Genomic DNA, 19,596 nt, shown 5'->3' on the forward strand with positions numbered 1-19,596 from the left:
TCACAGATCTGAAATCTTGAAGAGTTTGGGGCCAAATGTAGGATAGAGCTGATAGGGCCAAAAATGTAGGATAGAGCTGAAATCTTGAAGAGTTTGGGGCCAAAAATGTAGGATATTTTGCAGAGTTAACTGTTTAGCAAGATTTCTGATTGTTCTTGTGAGATTTTTGGCCCAGACTGTTATGCTTGCAAAATTTCAGATATGTCTGAACATAGAAAAATGTAAACCCTACTATCTAAAGGCAGGAGGCAAAATGTCTTGAATGGGGGAGGGAAGGGGGTAGTATAGATCCTTTAAGATCCCCTCCACTTTGGGAGGGGAGGGAGGGAGGCATCACATCACATGAGCTGGTGGGTCTCAGGTAAACCACTGGCCCCTATCCAGTGTAAATACTCATTCCACAGGGGATCTGGTTCCCTGATAAACCACAATTCGAAGTGGATTTAGGAGGAACACATCCCCTAAAGTATCTGGGGAATGGATTGGGGCTCTAATGTCTGGTACAGAAGACACACAACTCCTTTTTCCCCAGTCCCTTATCCGTCTCATAGAAGGAGGGGGCAGTGATCTCCCAGCAATGGGCTGGGAGCAGGTGGGGAGAAGCAGAAACAGTTTTCCACCAGAGGAAAATGATTAAGAAAGGAATTATGACCAGCACTACAAATCGTTGCCGGTTAGCTCCCAAATGAGTTAAGTAGTAAGGTTGTGGCCTAATTAAATCTTATCCCGTGCATCATCTTTCTTTCCGCATCTCTTTCTTGTCTCAGCGCAGGAGGCTGGACTACATTGCCTCTCAAGGTCCTTTCCAGGCTTATATTTCTATGATTATATGTTCAAGACAGATAAGAGCCTTCTTGTTTTTAAACCAAGTAGAAACAAAATTTGTAAGGGCGGGATTAAAATGTTTAAGTTTTAATCTCTTCAAAATCTTAAAGGGTTAAAATACCTGATTCCAGTTTTGTCCTATCTCAATTAATAACAGCAGTATTGTAGAATCATTAAAATAGTCAAGTTAAACAAAACAATCAGGTTAAATCTGGTTTCTCTTTTTGTCAGTTCAGATCTACCATGTGTACTTATGAACTCTAGGAAGTGGACTAAGTTGGTTTATTTTAACTTGCTTAACAACTATTTAAATGGCTTTCTAATGCAGCTCGCTTTTTACTGTTTTCACATCTTTATAAGGCTAAATTGTTTTTCCCCACAAGCTTACATTTTACATGTGAAGTGTTTAGTGTCAGATATACATTTTCACAGAAGACCTTGAAAACCTAGAAAAATGTGGAGCAGAATGAAATTTCATTGCACTTGCAAGTTTGAATAGCCTAGTTTATATACTTGAACAATATGAACTAATTTACATAGGGTTCGCTATCAACACATCAGATTACTCCTAGTTATCTGCAAGCCAATTAATTTTTATCCTATAAGTTCTATCATTGATATGAGAAATCCAGGATGAGCTAGAAATCAAGTTCAGAAGAAAGTTATACAGTTTTCTTGCACATATACATATCTTCCCTTCTTTCTCTGAATCTTGTAGAAATATAGAGATGGTGCTATGATTACAATCAACAGGACACTGAACATTTTTAAAGGATCTCATGAACTAAGATTTACCTATGTTAATTCCTTGCAGAAAACAGAACATGTAAGGAAGTAGCTACTTAGAGAGAACATAATCCTTTCAAAGTAATACAGCTATAGTCAGGGAGTGGAGGGAAGAGGGGAGGAAAGGAGAAGAAAGAGGCAGAGTGTTTAAAAAGTATTGTTGGAGCAAACCAGTAACTAGATATGATGTGCAGAGCGGCCATTTTGAATATATCATTTACTCCTACTGCAAACAGAAGGAACGTCTCTTTTGAGTGCGCATAAGAGCTGAGTATCCAGCATACAGTGCATGCTCATCTTATTTCACCTTACTGAAGTGTACATAATAAAGGACACTGTTAATACTTCTGTTGGTGGTTCAACATTGCTTTCTCCTACAGCCTTAATCTACACACCTTCAAAACTGAGTCCTAAAATGAGAAGATACAGATTATGTTGCCAAAAAATTAATTTTACATAAATCAGGGATACCAGGCTACTCCCACTAGTTTAATCTGTTTCATTGTGAAAAATTTTTAAAAAAATAATTAAGACACTTGACTAATTAAAATTACTTCATATGTATTTTGTATTAAAGTGAGAGTTCATTGAAGAAAATGAAGATTGAAGAGTGTATTACTTTGATCAAGACAATTCGTTTTGATAAAACTTTCAGTCACAAGAGAGCATGCTATTTTGCATAGTTATTTACTTTAATGCTATGGAACTGGGTGGTAATGAATTATTAAGATTATCCAACATTGACACAGGACAATAGTCTGCATCTGCAGCCAGCAATAGATAATTTCCATGTCTGGTGCCACCTAGCTCCATTTTGGGTTCTATATTCAAATATGAGTGAAAGGGCCTGCTTACAAAATTATGCATGCATTCATGACGGCAAATTCATGAGCAAACAGGAATTTATGAGTATAGTGAGTATGAATATATATTTTTTGGTTCATCTGAACTTAATGATTAGCCGTTTTTACATGTACTTTGGTGAGGAAGTTTAACAAAAGCAGTGGGATTTTATTTTAAACTCAACAGTGCAAACTAAAAGAAGATAGTTTAGCAGAAAAGAAAAAATGCAGTTTCAGACACATGCTATTTAAAATTACAGTTATAACAACTTTAGTTTTAATACTCATTAACCAAGATTTAAAAATACTCCTCTTTTGGAGGGATTTTCTACTTCATATGTTCTCAAAACTGCTCCTAAATCTTCTGCTAATCCAGCAGAGGGATATTTGTTCTTTTATTGTGGAGAGCAGGGATTTTGTACAATATGTGTTTTGATTCCCATTTTTAAAAGTTCTCTAAATGGAAAAACGAGACACTGCTATGTTCATGGACAGTTCAAAGATACAATCACCAATAATTTAATAAAATCAAAAGGATAACCCATTCTATTCAGTTTAACTTTAAAAAGTAAAACCTAATTAAAAAAAACATTACCTGTGCCCGCTTCTCCATGTCCTGACAAGTACCTAATTGTTCTTCCATGGCTGCTCTGATTTGTCTCGCCTCATATTCTAACTGCCTTCTTGTCATATCTGTTTGCAAGGAGAACTGGAATCCAAACATAGAAGAGACGTTTTAGCAAGCAAGTCTGAATAAAAATTATCTTGAACAAATGCAGAATTAATTTCATAATAGAACGCCATAAATTTAGACAAAATCTGAACACTGGGCCTAAAATAAAATTGTATTGGTTATCAACAAGGATACATAATACTATCCAATGACTAGCTTTTCCTGCAAATCATGCAAGTTGTCTAAACAAAATATATCAAGATGCAAAGACCACATCACAACATGCAAGGAGGATTCACACCCCAGAACATGTAAATCAGCATACCATCAGAAGACTTATTCTGCATTCTTTCTAGGTATTGAAAAAATCTCTCTATAGACATATCAATCAACCACTGCTAGTGCAGTTACTTGTACTATAATATTGTTAATTGCAGTGGATCATCAAGCTCGCACCCCAAGAATAAAAGATATTAAGTTTACTTAGGATATAGAGGTGAAATACAAGCATTCATTAATGTTGTAACACAAGGATTATAGGCCAGTGAGATATTCGGCTTAGCCACCCAAGGCCTTAGGCCTGAAACAGGCTGAAATGACTAGCTGAACAAAAAGTAACCTTGTACCAGTAAAGGGTAAGATTACAGTAAAAGACATGGAAAGTGCTGATGTTCTGGAAACTATGCAGAAACAGACTTAACAATATGCTGCAATGGGCCGGTTCATACAACAAGAAATGGTTACCTACAGTAACATTTTGGGGGATTCTGTAATAATGTTAAGTTACTATGGTAACTCACAGACATAAACGTTAATGAGAATAAGGGGAGCTAAGGAGATGGCCAATGAAAAATGGGGAACCCCTAAATTAGTGGGGTGTGGAAGTATGGATAAGAGAAAAAGAGTTGGAACCCTTAAGCATATGTATGAGCCTTAGCAGGCACATGCATAACTCAGAATAAAAAGGCGTAGCCTGTACTGTGTGCTGGGGGGTGGAGGGTGAACGCAAAGGGAGATGCCAGAATGACAACCACGGGATGAGGAGGAGGAGGAAGAGGAAGATAATGACTGACACTCCAGCGTCCCCAAGCAGGAGATGCAAGATGTGAGTAATGCCAGTGATAGGGCTCAACACTTTGCACACTCTCCATTTGCTATTCTATTTCAGGGTTTGTGGGATTGTTATTTGCTTAGCGGATTTGTTGATAAAGGGACTGGTGGTAAATTGCAATAGTTTCTCCTGTGCTTCTAGAATCGTCTCTTCTTCTAATGACCTGATACTAATATTCCATATGCCACAGCCCTCAGGTGATTGACCATTAATTGACTGCTGCGCTCTAAATGATGAATCTATCATCACAATTAATTAATCAATCACCAATCCATCAATAAGGCTACAGGTCATTCTGCACAGTATAGTCTCTAGGAATCAAGCAAATCTAATTTTAAACATCTTAATGTAGACTTAAAAGTACATCTCTTTTGAAAATTTAATGGATAAAAAATAAAACCAGAAAGAAAGTCAATTTAAGCTGTAAATTCCTCAAACTTTGCTTTAGAGGTCAATTATTTCAGCTAAAAAGTTTGTCTAATACTCAAATTTCATTAGTGCACAAATAATTATTCAATCTTCTTGAAAATAGTAACAGAAGTAGTAAACATGTTTGTTTAGAAATTCAATTTGTTAATATCATTTGTTGCTACAATTTATTACCATGATCTCTAGCTACACACATCAGCTGAACAAACAGAATACTCAACTTATAGTCAGCTCAGGGATTCCTAATGTGCATCTCTATCTAAGTTCTCTATCCAAAGGTCAACTATCCTGAGTTGAGTGCCAGATAAGATAGGAAAATCTACTGTATAAGACTCAATGAAGGCTGAATCTCTTTTGAAAACAGGGATATGTAATTTTTCAAAAAGGAAGCTGGCTAATTCCTTGCAAGCAAGTATTGTAACAGCACTAATATCACCTATGAAGCTAATCCCTAGTCAGCCCTCTGGCCAAAAGGCATTGTCCATTTGAGGATAACACAGTACAAAAATATATCTCTGATCCAAAGAAAATAAGTAATATATTTTCCTCTTAATATTAGTGATGATTATACACCCAACTACTGATCAATATACAGGAAAGAAAGTTCACTAGAGTAACAAACCATGCTATCTTCAAAAGGATATGTCAGATTTTCCACTATAAGGTTATAACTAGATGCTGGAAGAGCAACAGAGCACAGAGGGTGGCAATGTCCTCCTACCTTCTTTACTTCAGAACACATTCCATGGAATGGACAAAGGGGAAGGTCAGAGTTCTGGGCAAAAGGGAAATGTACATTGTCCTCCCGGCCTCATAAAGGACCTGAAGAAAAGCCAATGAAGACAATCTCCACAGCTCCCTTTCTACTAGAGAAAAAAAAATCCTTGAAAGGGGATCATAGGGTATGCAAGGAAGGCGTTGTGTGTCCAGGATTAGAATAAATCACGGTACTGAGTGGTGCTGTAGGGGTGACCTACAGTCAGCATCAAGGGTCCCAGCCTTTGGTGGATCCCCCAGGACCTCTGAGGTTGAACCATGGACCATTACCATGGTGGAAGAAGGAACCAAAGCCTCCTCCCTGATGCGATGATAACCCCACACCCACACATTGTTAAGGGTACCCTGCAGAAGTTCTCTGTCCCACAAACTACCTCCAGTGAGTAGTTCTGTGGAAAGATATGACCTAGGGTCCTGATTTTAGCATTTGAATATATTGCTTTTTAAATATTGCACTGGGTAGAAACTTGATATATGATTTTCCTATTTACACATGATAAAAACAATTAAAAACCCCATTAATTTCTTGAAATGTATCTCAAAACTTCATATTTGCTTAAGTTTACATTCCATCTCATACCTTGCACATACCCTTTGGCTTCTTTTAAATTCTGTTTCTTCAGTGTACCTCAGATTTTTCCTAACTCCAAGGTGCTGGAATTCCTTATCCTGGGGCATTCATACAATTTCTACTGATAATTACAAAGCCAAATTTAAAATGTATTTTTTCTAAACTTTTAATGTTATTTATTGTCATGTGCTATATGTTTTAGTTACTTGTCTGTAAGGAAATAATATATTTTCCACAGAACAAACTTCACTATACAGAAAGCTTCATTAAAAAAATAATCAGACTACACAGAGGTTCAAACTTACATCGGTATATCATGTATATGTCTTAATGTATATAGTTTTCAGGTTATATTCCTTGCATTTATACCATGCTATATTTGGACTGTAATGTCTGTAATATAGTTTAACAATCTGAAGGAGAAACTAAATCTTCTCTGTTTTGTACAGTGCCAGGCAGCTTGTTGGAGCTCAAATATATCTGATTTCCACTGTGCTTTACAGTTGGTAGATGCAGTCCTTGCCCTAAAGAGATAATCTGTCTACTGGCTAACAATGGAGCTTTGGCTGCTACTACCTGCATGAGCTATTTCTTCCACTAACCTTCTTAAATATAGTACATTGTGTACATGATAACTAAAATCATGGGTACTCTGCACAAACATTCAGATCTCCAATGAACAATGATAAGAAACTAGATCACTCATTAAGGAACAATGACAAGACTGCTAGCATTTTTAGTTTAGGCTCTTGAGACAGCAAAGATTATTTGAGATCTTAAAGGATGCAGTATAAAAAATGAAGAGAAGACATGGAGAATCAATTATAGGCTTGGAATATAAGGATTATTTGTTTAAAGTCAAATTAACGAGGGAAGATCCAGAAAAAATGGTTACTAACCTTCCGTAAAAGTTGTTCTTCAAGATGTGTTGCTCATGTCCATTCCATGCTAGGTGTGCGTTGCATGCACAGTTGCTGGAGATTTTTCCCCTCAGTGGTGTTCATTGGGCTGGCTCTAGAGCCCTCTGGAGTCGCACACATATGTGCTGGTATAAGGGGCTCTGCTGGTCTCGCGCCCTCTGATTCTTTCTTGCCAGTAACTCCGATAGTGGGGTAGGAGGGTGGGTCATGGACTGGACACAAGCAACAAATCTCGAAGAACAACAATTACGGAAGGTTAGTAACCATTTTTCCTTCGAGTGCTTGCTCATTTCCATTCTATGCTAGGTGATTCACAAGCAGTACCTTTGGAACTGGGCTCGGAGTTCATGGATGTACCACTTACAATACTGCTCTACCAAAGCGGGCATCGTCCTGGGCCTGCTGGGTGATAGCATAATGGGATGAGAAAGTACGAACTGAAGACCCATATAGCAGCGCTGCAGATATCTTTGATCGGCACTTATGCCAGGAAGGCTGCTGAGGAGGCTTGGTCAAGTGAGTTGTTACAATTGCTGGAAGAGGCACTTTTGCTTATTCATAAAAGAACTTGATGCAAGCTGTTATCCATGAGGAGATCTTCTGGGAGGAGACGAGCAGACCTTTCATCCTTTCTGCCATTGTGATGAAGAGCTGCATCGACCTTCAGAAGGGTTTAATCCTTTCTATATAGGAGACCAAGGCCCATCTAACATCTATCATGTGCAACCAACGCTCCTCACTGGATCTGTGCAGTTTGGGGAAGAACACAGGCAGGAATATATCCTGGTTATTGTGAAACTGTGACACCACCTTTTTAAGAACGCTGGATGGGGTGGCAGCTGGACTTTGTCTTTATAAAACACTATGTAAGGTGGTTCTGAGGTGAGAATTCTGATCTCAGAAACCCTTCGTGCTGAGGTTATCGCCACCAGGAAGGAAACTTTCCAAGAGAGAAGCAGCAGACAGCAAGATGCTAATGGCTTAAAGGGGGCCCTATGAGCCTTGAAAGGACTAGATTTAGATCCCAGGGAGGAACAGGCTGTCTGACTTGTGGGTAAAGTCTCTCTAGGCCTTTTAAGAACCTGATCATCATGTCATGGGAGAAATCTGATCTACCCTGAACTGTAGGGTGGAAGGCTGAGATAGGCACCAGGTGAACCTTAAGTGACAAAAGGGCTAGGCCTTGATGCTTGAGATGTAACAAGTAGTCCAATATGGACTGTATTGAGGTTCAGTGAGGAAAAAGGTTCTGGTCCGAGGCCCAACAGGAAAACCTCTTCCACTTGGTCAGGTACGTTGCTCTGGTAGAAGGCTTTCTGCTGCCCATGAGAACCTGCTGCATTTGTGCTGAGCAAGCCTACTCCTCTGCATTCAGCTTTGCAGCAGCCATGCTGTCAGGTGCAGGGATACTAGGTTTGGATGCGGTAGATGGCTGTGGTCCTGGGACAGAAGGTCCAGCCAAAGTGGCAGCTTCAGTGGGGTTCCTGTTGAGAGCACCAGCAAGGTATCAAACCAGTGCTGTCGCAGCCACACTGGGGCTATCAGTATCACTTTCTCCTTGTCCTGCTTGATCTTCAACAGGATCCTATGGACCACTGGTACTGGCAGGAAAACGTATAGCAACATCCCTTCCCATAAAAGCAGGAAGGCTTCTGACAGAGAGCCTCTGGTGAGCCCGCAGACGGAGCGGAACTGGGAACTTTTTCTGTTCTGTCTGGACACAAACAGATCTATTTGAGGAGTCCCCCACCTTTGGAAAAAATCACGCTGGAAACTTCTGGGTGGAGTGACCATTCATGATGAGATGAAAAGGTCCTGCTAAGGTGGTCTGCTAGTGCATTCCTGGTGCCCAGGAGATGTGAAGTTACAATGTGGATGGTGTTCTGCATGCAGAAGTTCCATAAGCAGATAGCCTCTTCATATAGGGGTGATGACCGACCATTACCTTGCTTGTTGATGAAACATCATGGTGGCATTGTCCAACAGAATTTGGACTACCTTGTCAGCCAGGTAGGGAAGAAATGCCTGACTAGCCAGCTGTACCCCATCCCAGCTCCAAAGCATCAGAGACCAGTGTTACTGAGGGGGAAAGCCCTTCGAAGGATACTTCCTGTAACACTGAGTGGTGCCGAGATGAAGGGGAGTGCTGCCGAGATGGTGGCATGCACTAAGTGTCAGGCCACGTGGTGCCGGGGATCGGTGCCAGGGATCTGGTGACCGTCTCCATGCTAGCAGTGACTGGTGCCGCAAGGATGATGACCCATACTGGGGAGACCAAGATCAGCAATAAGAAGCCGGTGAGTCTCTCCTCCAGGTTGGAAACCGGGAGTGTGGTGCCAGGGTCAGTTCTGGAGTAAGATGAACGTACTGTAGAGAAATATGTATAGCTGCGCTCCTTGGGGTGTCTCAGTCTCCATATATCTTTTAAATCAAGTTAATTATTTTAATTAATAATGAGGGTTTGGCCTATTGTGCTTAAGGGGCTGGGTTTCATGTAATTGCATTTGTCCAGACGTCTGTCTAGCATAATATTCCAGTTGCTTCCCAGTATTACAGGAATGTCTATTTTATTAGAAAGAATGTCTGCAGTGTTTTTGAAAAATTCATAATTACCTCCACTTAGATTGTAAATGCTTCCTAGAAATAGTTTTTTTGAATGGATCCAGCCTTCAAGAAGAAAGTACCTTCTTTCAGGGTCAGACCAAGACTGTATACATTGAAAAGTTATACTTTTATGAATTAATATGGATGTGCCTCTGCTCTTCGAATTCAATGATGAATGATATTCAACACCTACCCACATCTTCTTGATTCTATTGGCATCTATTTCTTCTAGATAAGTTTCTGCAATAAAGCATTTTTTTGATCTGCAGTGTATCAGGATTTTAATTCTCTGTCTAATAGAAATGCTTTGAAAAAATATGAGGATATCTGGTCACACATGAAGCTATTGCATACTCTTGCAATTTAGTATACATTAGTCCAATTCCTGATACTCATAAACAATGTTCTCACTTATTTATCTATTTAGTCACTTAAATAATTGATGCCCCGCATGACCTCTATGGGTTCAGGGTTTTTGTTGTTTGTTTTTGTGTTTTTCCAGGTTTTGTAAATAAGGAATGCTTAATTTTGTTATTTATAGGCTATTTCCATCTTGTGCATGCGTTTATATTTTCTATAAAATCAATAAAAATAAAGTTAAAAAGAAGTGATCAATGGTTCGCTATCAAACTGAGAGGACATATCTAATGAGGTCTTGGATGGGGGGAAGGAGAGGGGTCTGTCCTGGATCTGGTACTATTCAATATTTTCATTAATGACTTGGATAATGGAGTCAAAAATCTGCATTTAAAATCTGCGCATGACACCAAGAGACATGTTGCAAACACTTTAGAGGACAGTATTAGAATTCAAGACAACCTTTAAAAATTGAATATTTGGCCTGAAATCAACAAGATGAAGATCAAGAAAGTGCAAAGTGCTACACGTAGGAAGGAAAAGTCAAATGCACAAATACAAAACGGAATAATTGGCTAAGCAGTAGTACTGCTGAAAGGAATCTGGGCATTATAGGGGATCACAAATTCAATGAGTCAATTTGTGATGAAACTGCAAAAAAGGCTAATTTTCTAGGGTGCATCAACAGGAGTATTGTATGTAAGACACAGGAGGTAACTGCCCTGATCTACTCAGTCCTGGTGAAGCTTCAGCTGGAGTAGTATCTCCAGTTCTGGATTCCACACTTTAAGAAAAGATGTGGACAAATTGTAGAAAGTCCAGAGGAGAGCTACAGAAATCATAAAATGTTTAAAAAACATGACTGGTATGTTTAATACTAAGAAAAAAGGACCGAAGGCCGTGCGTGGGGGGGGGAACGATGACCAGAAAACAGTCTTTAAATATGTTAAGGGCTATTATAAAAACGATGGTGATCAATTGTTCTCCATGTCCATTGAAGGCAGGACAAGTAGTAGTTGGCTTAATCTGCAGTAAGGGATATTTAGGCTAGACATTAGGAAAAACTTTCTAAATACAAAGATAGCTAAGCATTGGAACAGGCTTCCAAGGGAGATTGTGGAATTCCTGTCACTGGAGATTTCTGAGAACAGGTAAGACAAACACCTGTCAGGGATGGTCTAGATATATTTGGTCCTGCCTCAATGCAGGGGTCTGGACTAAATGACCTCTTGAGGTCCCTTCCAGACCTACATTTCTATGATTGAACTCTTTTGTTCAAATGTGATACAATTGGCATATGAGATGTATGTCTTTACCATTATATATTTACTGTTAGAACTATTTCAGAAAAGTTTATTAATAGAGTATGTTTCCTGCTAAAGTCCTCAACCTTAATCATTCATAGCAAAGTCAATGTTGCTGTGGTATTTTTTCATTCCAACTGGATGGTGTTGCAGGTGGTAAAGCAAAGGCCCAGAGGATCAGCTGCATCTGCAAAATCTATACCCATATTTCACTCAATTTGCCAGTATATAACACTGTCCTGAATTAAGAGCTCCTAGGCTGTATCTTTGGGTAACATAACATTGCTTCTCAAAGTTAAAGGAAATTGTCAAATAATGAAGCTGCTAGAAATTAAGAACTTTGATGTCAAAAGAGTAAAAATAATGTATTTTAATTAACTGTGCATGAGATTTTACCATGTTCCTCCCTATCAGGGGGACTTATTGCTTGGATTTTTTCTTGTAAAATGACATCTGAAAGCAGGCAATTGATGGTACTGGTGCAATTATATTATTTAGACAGAAAATTTGTAATTTATTTGGAGCACAGGGAACACCCTTTTCACCAAAATAGCTGTCAAGAATTTTAACTTGTTTATAAAATATACAGAGCATCCAAATGCACATCACAGCCCCAGTTACACAAGAAAATACGCTGCTATTGTAGTTACTTACATTTTCAGTAAGAGGGAGACTATCTATCCTCTTAGTCAGGTTCTGAAGCTGAGCATAATACCAGTCCTTTTCCTTCTCTTCCTTTTCAAGCTCAGCTAGCAATAGAGATCTATTTAAAAAAAAAAAAAAGAAGACCAAGAAGCATCTCATCAGTAAGTCTCCATTAGCAATTATAAATATGGCAGCAAATACACAGTAAACAATTATATGTACATAAAGGGTCAAATAGAAAAGATGTGACTTGGTGATGAAGGAACTGAATAAGAAGTTCAGAGACCTGTGTTCTGTTCTTTCTGTCCCTGGCTCTGCTGTCAACTGCTGTGTGACCTTTGGCAAGTCACTGAAAATGCTCTGTACCTCAGTTCCACTGTAAAATGGAAGTATAATACCTCTCTTTCTTTGTAAAAGCACTGTGAAATCCACAAATGAGATGCACTGTATGAAAGCTAAGTATTATTACATCTGTGCTTATTCACATCCTGTGCAATTCCACTTGAGATCATTTTATTTTTTTCTTTTTGGAGGTATACTTTTCACAATGTAGCAAACTAATTACCTTTTCAAAAAATACACTCGCACTACAGAAAAATCTATATAACTCAATCCTCCATTATAGCAAAGTCCAACAATATTTGCTTTTTTGTACTATCCTGTTGTCTCCTCCCTCCCATTCCAAATGATGGATTGAAAAAGAAAGAAATTGATTAAATGGTGATTACAGACCACTTCTGTTACATTTATAAGTATTTATACTGAATTAATAAATTATCATTACATTTATGAGCATGTTACAAACATGAATAGTGTATGTTATAGATGATTATAAGCACAATCTATAAAATTGACTATCCATTAAGTTATCTGTTTATTATTCTTTTTATGATATATAATTGTACTCTAATATAAAGTGTGACCATATTTTCTTTACTGCAATTCCTATTGTTATTATACAATATAGACATAAAAAAATTTAATTTCAAGGCCCTGATCCTGCAACTAGATCCATACAGGCAGACCCTACTGCCATACAAACCTCCATTGAGATTAGTCTCTTCTGCAAATCTACTAGTTTCTTCTAAAAGTCTCTTCTGTTAGTACTTTTCCCTTCTGAAATGCTCACACTGCTCTTTGACAGACATTAGAGAAAAGGAAAAAGATAACTGTAGGTCCAAGTAAATCTGTCTAGCAGACATTTCAGATGAATCACTACTGCAGTAGATTTGGTTTTCTCAATCAAAGCTCCAACAAACATATTGTTATACAATCTTCCCTAAGATAGCAGCTGTTCAGAATTCACTACCAAAAGTTTCAGTATATCTATACAATTGTACTCCAGACTACAGTGGACATGAACTCTACAAATGATTTATTTTAAATCGTTAAGTGAATATAGTATTCTCGCTCAAAAATGATAAAATAACTGCATTATTCTCTCTGACTCAGATGCAAAAGTTAATGTGACTTTACTACTACTACCTTGCACAGTCTCTGAAGCAACCAGCATGTAATGCTACAGAAGATACAGAACAGCTGCAAGTGCATATCATTTCTCTACATGTCTAGCCTCTTCACAAACAGGCCAAATGCATCAAAAGCCAAGGACTCATTTAATAGGCCAATGGGCTGCCATCAAGTTAGCTTCAAATTTTAAAGAATGTTTTACTATTGCTTGGATGTGATCTTCTGAGCAAGAAATCATTTTCAAAATAAAGCCTCATACTTTGTATCCAATTTACCAATGCAGTTGAAATTGTTAATTACATATTTGACATCATAAGAGTTCTACACTTGTGGCAAAAAGGACATTTGAATATAAAAAATATGTTCTACACACAAAGATCATATAAGATAGACTTTATGTTGTGCTTTTATATTTGCTCCACTCACTGCACATTTCAAATGTGAGACTTTGGACAACACAAAATATTAATTCCTAGAAACGCTTTTATTGACATGAAACAAACTTTGAGCCTATAAAGTAAAATTTAAATATTTTATTGACGTCATTAATATAAAAACAACAGAAATAGTATGTCTGGAAAAGTAGTCCTATGAAACATGAAAAATGTGGCAGATACCAATTTAAATATAGGAGGTACAAAGATGAGATAAAAGAAAATCCTTTTAATCTATAATTCATTTGGCCATTTTGAGTCCTCAAAGAAGTGCGTTAAACTCACTTCCAAGCCTCCACCTCTTTCTTTATTAATAATTTAATGCTCATGAAAGGTGCCAGATTTAAACAGCCCTGGAGACTGGAATCTGTTTATTCACAGAACAGGCATAGCACACAGCGCACACTGATAGCATGCCTCAACACTTAGAGGGACCACCTCTAAGAACAAGACAATGATTCAGTATCCATGCTTATTCAATCCTAGGACTATCTGCTGAAAACTGCCAACAGGGTGTCTGTCAATTAGTTCCATGTATCATAATAGTTTGTATGATGTGTAATCTGTCTGTCAGACACTGGAATGAAGAGTAGCCTGCTTAATGTAGGCCACAGAGCAGCCAGCAATAAATTCCAGTCACAAGTAATCTTAGCTGGATTGGAACCAATGAACTAGAGATGAAAGGCTCTGCATCCCAATACAAATCTCCTGAGACATATTCGCACACTCGCTCCCTCCATCTCTCCACAAGTTATTTGTATGCACGTTAATTGTATGTTTGTTTTTTGTTTTTTAGCTCCTCTCCTTCAAATGATACCTATTACAACTGCAGAACTGTCAGTCCATATAGGGAAGAGTGAAGAAGAATATGAGTTTTGAACAACAGAGCTCTCAAACTCATTTTAAGCTCAAGGCCATTGTTGCGATTTGTTTTCCAGTCTGATTCACAGTCTCTAGACCCATGGTCCCCAAACTTTTTAAGTCGTGCCCCCCCATTGCCCCTGTCGATGCCTTCTGCCTTCCCCCCAGCTGAGGAGAGAAGTGGGGCCACGGTTGGGGCTGGGGTCTGAATCGGGAACAGCAGATGGGGGTAAAGGCCAGGCCAGGAGTTGAGGCTGTGGCCCCAGCCAGTCTGGGAGCCGAGCTGGGAGTGCACTGCGGCAGCTGCGGTCACCAGGAGCCAAGTGGGGCTGTGGCCACTGGGGGCCGCTGTACTAGGCGGGAAGAGCAGACAGGGTTCAACAGCAGACAGGAGCCAAGGCGGAGACCAGGAGTGGGGCTGTGACAGCCAAGGCTGGGAGTGGGGTCAGGAACTGCGGCTGGGAGCTGGGGCTGGATCCAAGGCTGGTGGGCAGGGTTTGAGCAGAGCTCAGAGCAGAGCCTGCTCCCTCCCTGCTCCCCATGGTGGCTGGTCTTGGCCCTGCCGTGCCACCCCTCCTCCCCCCAAAAAATTCTTCCTATGGGAACCCTCTGCTCTAGACTTATTTGGGGACCTCTGCTCTAGACTTATTAAGAATGAGAGGTTTCTCTGACTAATATTCTACTGTTGTGATCATCACATAATAGGGACCTTTGCAGAGGAAATCCCCGAAAAGAATTGGTGGAGTTTTCTCTCTAATTCAAGAAAGCACTGTCCTGTCGTGATTGTGGTCCCAAAGTCACAGTCCTTAAGACTCGCTTGAGAAATCAGGAATAACATCAGAGGTTGAGAATGTCACCAGACACTTGGTACACCTCTGTTATGGGTGACATGATTTCCAAATGTTTCATAACCTCTTGGACTGAAATACAAGTAACTACCTAGAATTTATCACGTCCACAGTCTAGAGATCTGGTTCCTTACTGTGATCACAGTGATCTTACCTGTATTAAAAAGAATCCCCAGATGTACCAGTATTTGAGATGAGTCCAGGGTTCTCTTTTTTTGTTAATGAGTGCCCTGGGGTAAGAGGAATTCAGTTCCAAAACCTGGAGAACATCTTGTGTTGTTGCTGCCCTGATCATCCAAGTGTGGAGGCAGATGTGTATCTTTCTACACCAGAATGAAAACTGCTATCTTGGAAAATACTCTGAGGGTAGAGAGAACTATCTGAAAGTGTTTCCTACTGTGAAATGCAACAATCTATAATTTTAGAATAGAGAGATAAGCAGTTTTAATATGGGTAGATGCAAGAAAATCTCCTGGCTCAACTGCTGTAATTAGGTTTCAAAGGGCCTCAATCTTTACTTTCTTAATTTTTTCTTAATTGCTAGCCAAATTAGAACAAACTCTAGAAAGGTCTCCAGGTGATCAGGAGCAATAAATAGGAATATACATTGAATTTCTAATGATCTGGAATCATAAAAACTCCCCAGATTACTAGTAGGTCACTGATGGCTGTAACTGCCTCCCCTGTATTTCCTGAGATCCCAGGGGAATTAAAGTCAGCTCTTGGCTGGGTTTAATTCTATGTGGTACCCTGATGCAGTGTTACAGGTTTTTGTGTTTTCAAAGTTCTTGAAAAAGCAGTGGAGTCTGTTCTCTAAACAAACCAAAGATATGGCTCTCATCTCTGGTGTTTAAAAGATTCTTTGTTAGCTTTGACAGAGCCTGATTCAGCCCGTTGGATCTGGCTGGAGAAGCCTGTGGATCTGAAGCCGAATTTGGACTTCAACAATGGACAAAGCATGGCTATTCCTCAGAGAAGTTAGGCTACTTGTTAGCTGGCAGATATACTTTCTGTTTTGCATTCCAACAAGAAAGATGCTAACCCAGTTCCTGATGTCCCACCAGGGAGCCCTGTGGTAGCACAAGATGGGCCTAGCTAAACAGAAATATACTGTGATTGAGGAGTGGCTGCATGAGCTGGGCAAGGCAGATTCCTTAGTGACAGCTCCTCCAAAGCTGTAGGGTAAAGTAAGAAAGGACTGACAAATCTTCTAGAGCATGTTTCTTCCTTTTATCATACCATATTCACTTAGTCTTGCAGAAGAGGAATAGGCTTCAACAAGTTGCAATTAGTGACAATCCTGGTTTGCCATGTAGAGGGCTTGGTAAGGCCCTTTGTTCCTGGGGATGTAGCAGTGGGGAATTTTCTGATAGCACAGTTGTGCCCAGTGCCTTCTAATCTGAGGCGAGTTGCTGGTTTCCAGTTCCTCAACAAAGGGAAAGCGCTTGGGCTCCTGTTGCACCTAGGTGGCCTCCATGACCTTCCTCACTCAGTCTTGGAGAGAGATAGGCTTCAACAAGCTGCAGTCAGTGACAATCCTGGTTTGCCATGCAGAGAGCTTCGCAAAGACTGTACTAGCTAATTCTGGTCTTTGTGTGACAGAGAAGCTAGCTCAGGACCCCCGACATGTCCCTCATGGACAAAGTCTGTCTATGGTCTTAGAAAGTATTATCTTGGAAGAGCCCTGGCCACAGAGCACATAAGAGACAGTTAGTGTCAGGAAAAGCAAAACTACCTCATTTCAGATTATGGAAGACTAGGCACTTTCTCGGTTATGATAACTGCTCCCACTATAATACTTTAACCAAATCTTTACTGTCTAAATCAGACAAGCTGAATTATGTCCTCAAACTACAATTCCTCTAATTATCCCAAAGATGTTTACATTTCTTTTCCTTAAGAAAAAGCATTTTAGGCTCTGAGCAGGTTCTGAGCCCCACTATGCTAGGTGCTGTATAAACTGTAGAAACACAAAGGAAACATGGTCTCTGCCACACGGAATTACAAATTAATTCTTTCACATCTTTACTCACTTAAATAGACATTGATCAAGAAACTCCTCTAAAACAATGAAGAAATTCTATTTTTCATTTGCTAATTACTTATGCCTTTTGTCAATTCCTCTCAGGAATTTCAGGAACATTTCTATAAAACGCCATGTTTTGACTGCATAATCATTTAGGAAATCCAGATTGTTTAATTGTCCTCACTGACTGATGTGAGTTCAGTGATACATTTAAAAAACCCAACAACTAAGCAAAAAAAACAAAACAAAACACCACTGCCTTTTACTTTAGAAATAATCCAATTTGGCTGACATCTGAAGAAATGAATTAGATTAGACCGGCATTAAAAAGCAACTTCAGCTTTCTACCCTCATTATACAGCAGTGCAGTTTTTGTTCAGTAGAGAGCAATGAAACGTACATTCACTATGACTGCATAAAGAAACAACATGATTTTCCAAGAAACACCAGCTTTATAATTCTATTGTGCAATTTTAACAAGTTGGTCTTATGGTAAATTTCCGATTTCAAATAAAAAACTGTTAAACACACAACAATCCAGATGTCTGACTTGTACATAAATCCTTGATATCTGAGTCTCCAGAAGAAAGATTTTCAAAACTGATAGAGAATTCTAAACAACCAAAATCCATTCACAGAACATAAAATGAACATAAATGATTACTATTCTTCTATAAGATGCAGGATAATTTGTTTGAGAAGTGAGACATTTTGGTGGCAGTACAATCTGCTGTGTCAGGTGGAAGCAGAAAAGAATGGTGTAAACAAAGGAGAAAAAATGCATCAAGGTTCCATAAACAACATAACAGATGCCTCTAGTCAAGGTAGGTGAGGTCAACTTGAAGAAGAGTTCTGTGTAACTTGAAAGCTTGCCTCTCTCCCCAACAGAACTTGGTCCAATAAAAGATATTATCTCACCCAACTTGTCTAATATCCTGGGACTGACATGGCTACAACAACAATGCATACAGCAATGGAAGATATCTTATTTAGTTGATGTCATTTTTATTACTGAGCAGGGCCTTTACATTTGGCTTAGTACTGTGGCATCACTGCTCCAGTACAGAAGTTCTATGTTTCAGAGTGGCCTTAGATCTCTCAGACCCTGTCTACACTTACTTCCGAGATTTGGCGGCAATCAACGGGAGTTATGCAAGCTATGCAAAAAACTTGTGTAACTCCCGTCGACTTCTCTGCTCCTCTTCTGTGCGTCGTCTTCACTGCACTGTCGATGCAGCACAACGCCACTTGTGAAGGTGGTCTCAGTATGTCGATTTCTGGATCGACTGAGCGGGTCTTCACTGACCACTCAGTCGATCCAGAGAAATTGATCTGATGGCGGCGATTTTGCCGCTGTCAGTGTAGCCGTAGCCTCACTCCCTAGGCAGAAGAAGCTAGGCAGCATTGTGGAGTTGCTGTACTTTGTTTTAATTGAGAGAGTGTTATCAATTCACTGTACAGATGCATCTGAGTAGCTGATCCATGTATTGAAATTTGTATCAGACTCTTAAGAGGGCACTTACCTACCTATCCAGAAGCAAAGCTGTTTACCTTGAGAGTTTAAGGTGGAAAAATTGTTACTGATCAAAGGAAAAAAATCTCAAAAAACAAACAAACAAACAGTTACCCCTTTTTGTAACCAAAGTTTTGTTATATTTGTACACACAACATGTGGGGCCATACTCTGTTCTCACTTATATCTGGTTAAATACACTGATGTTGAGGCAATGCAAATGAAAGCATCTTGGACCATTACATCTATAAATGTTCTTCAGTATAAAATGTTGCCAATGTATTCCCTTATACGCTAACCCCAATGGAATATCTAATAGCCACATAAACTGTTTTTCTAACAAATTAGTATTTCCCAAGGCATGTCCATATGGGTTCTTTCTTGCAGCACCTGGATTCAACTGAAAGTTGGCTCATAGCTACTTCAGAGGATAGGTACTGCCTTATTTTTGGGAATCAATAATATCCATCTGTGAAAAGGAAGGACAGAAACAAAACATGCACTACACTGTTTATATTACATAACTGCATGACTAATAAATATTCTCATTGATATTCTTAGGCCATAAAATGAGAAAACAAACATTAAAACAAATCCAAA

The 19,596-nt window shown here is 39.2% G+C and overlaps 1 protein-coding gene across 2 annotated transcripts in view; it reads right to left on the bottom strand.

The window, feature by feature from the left end:
• APC (APC regulator of WNT signaling pathway) overlaps positions 1-19,596 on the bottom strand; it is a 148,942-nt gene that overhangs the window by 50,135 nt on the left and 79,211 nt on the right. For both annotated transcript variants that reach the window (XM_067569197.1, XM_067569198.1), the window contains exons 5-6: positions 11,854-11,962; positions 3,049-3,162 (exon numbers count right to left, since the gene is read on the bottom strand). In XM_067569197.1, the coding sequence (XP_067425298.1) occupies positions 3,049-3,162; positions 11,854-11,962 (223 nt within the window). The remainder of the gene's footprint in view (positions 1-3,048; positions 3,163-11,853; positions 11,963-19,596) is intronic.

The sequence above is a fragment of the Emydura macquarii genome, unplaced genomic scaffold (assembly GCF_026122565.2).
Source record: "Emydura macquarii macquarii isolate MOO-44397 ecotype Brisbane River unplaced genomic scaffold, CSIRO-AGI_Emac_v2 contig_2897, whole genome shotgun sequence".
NCBI lineage: Eukaryota > Metazoa > Chordata > Testudines > Chelidae > Emydura > Emydura macquarii.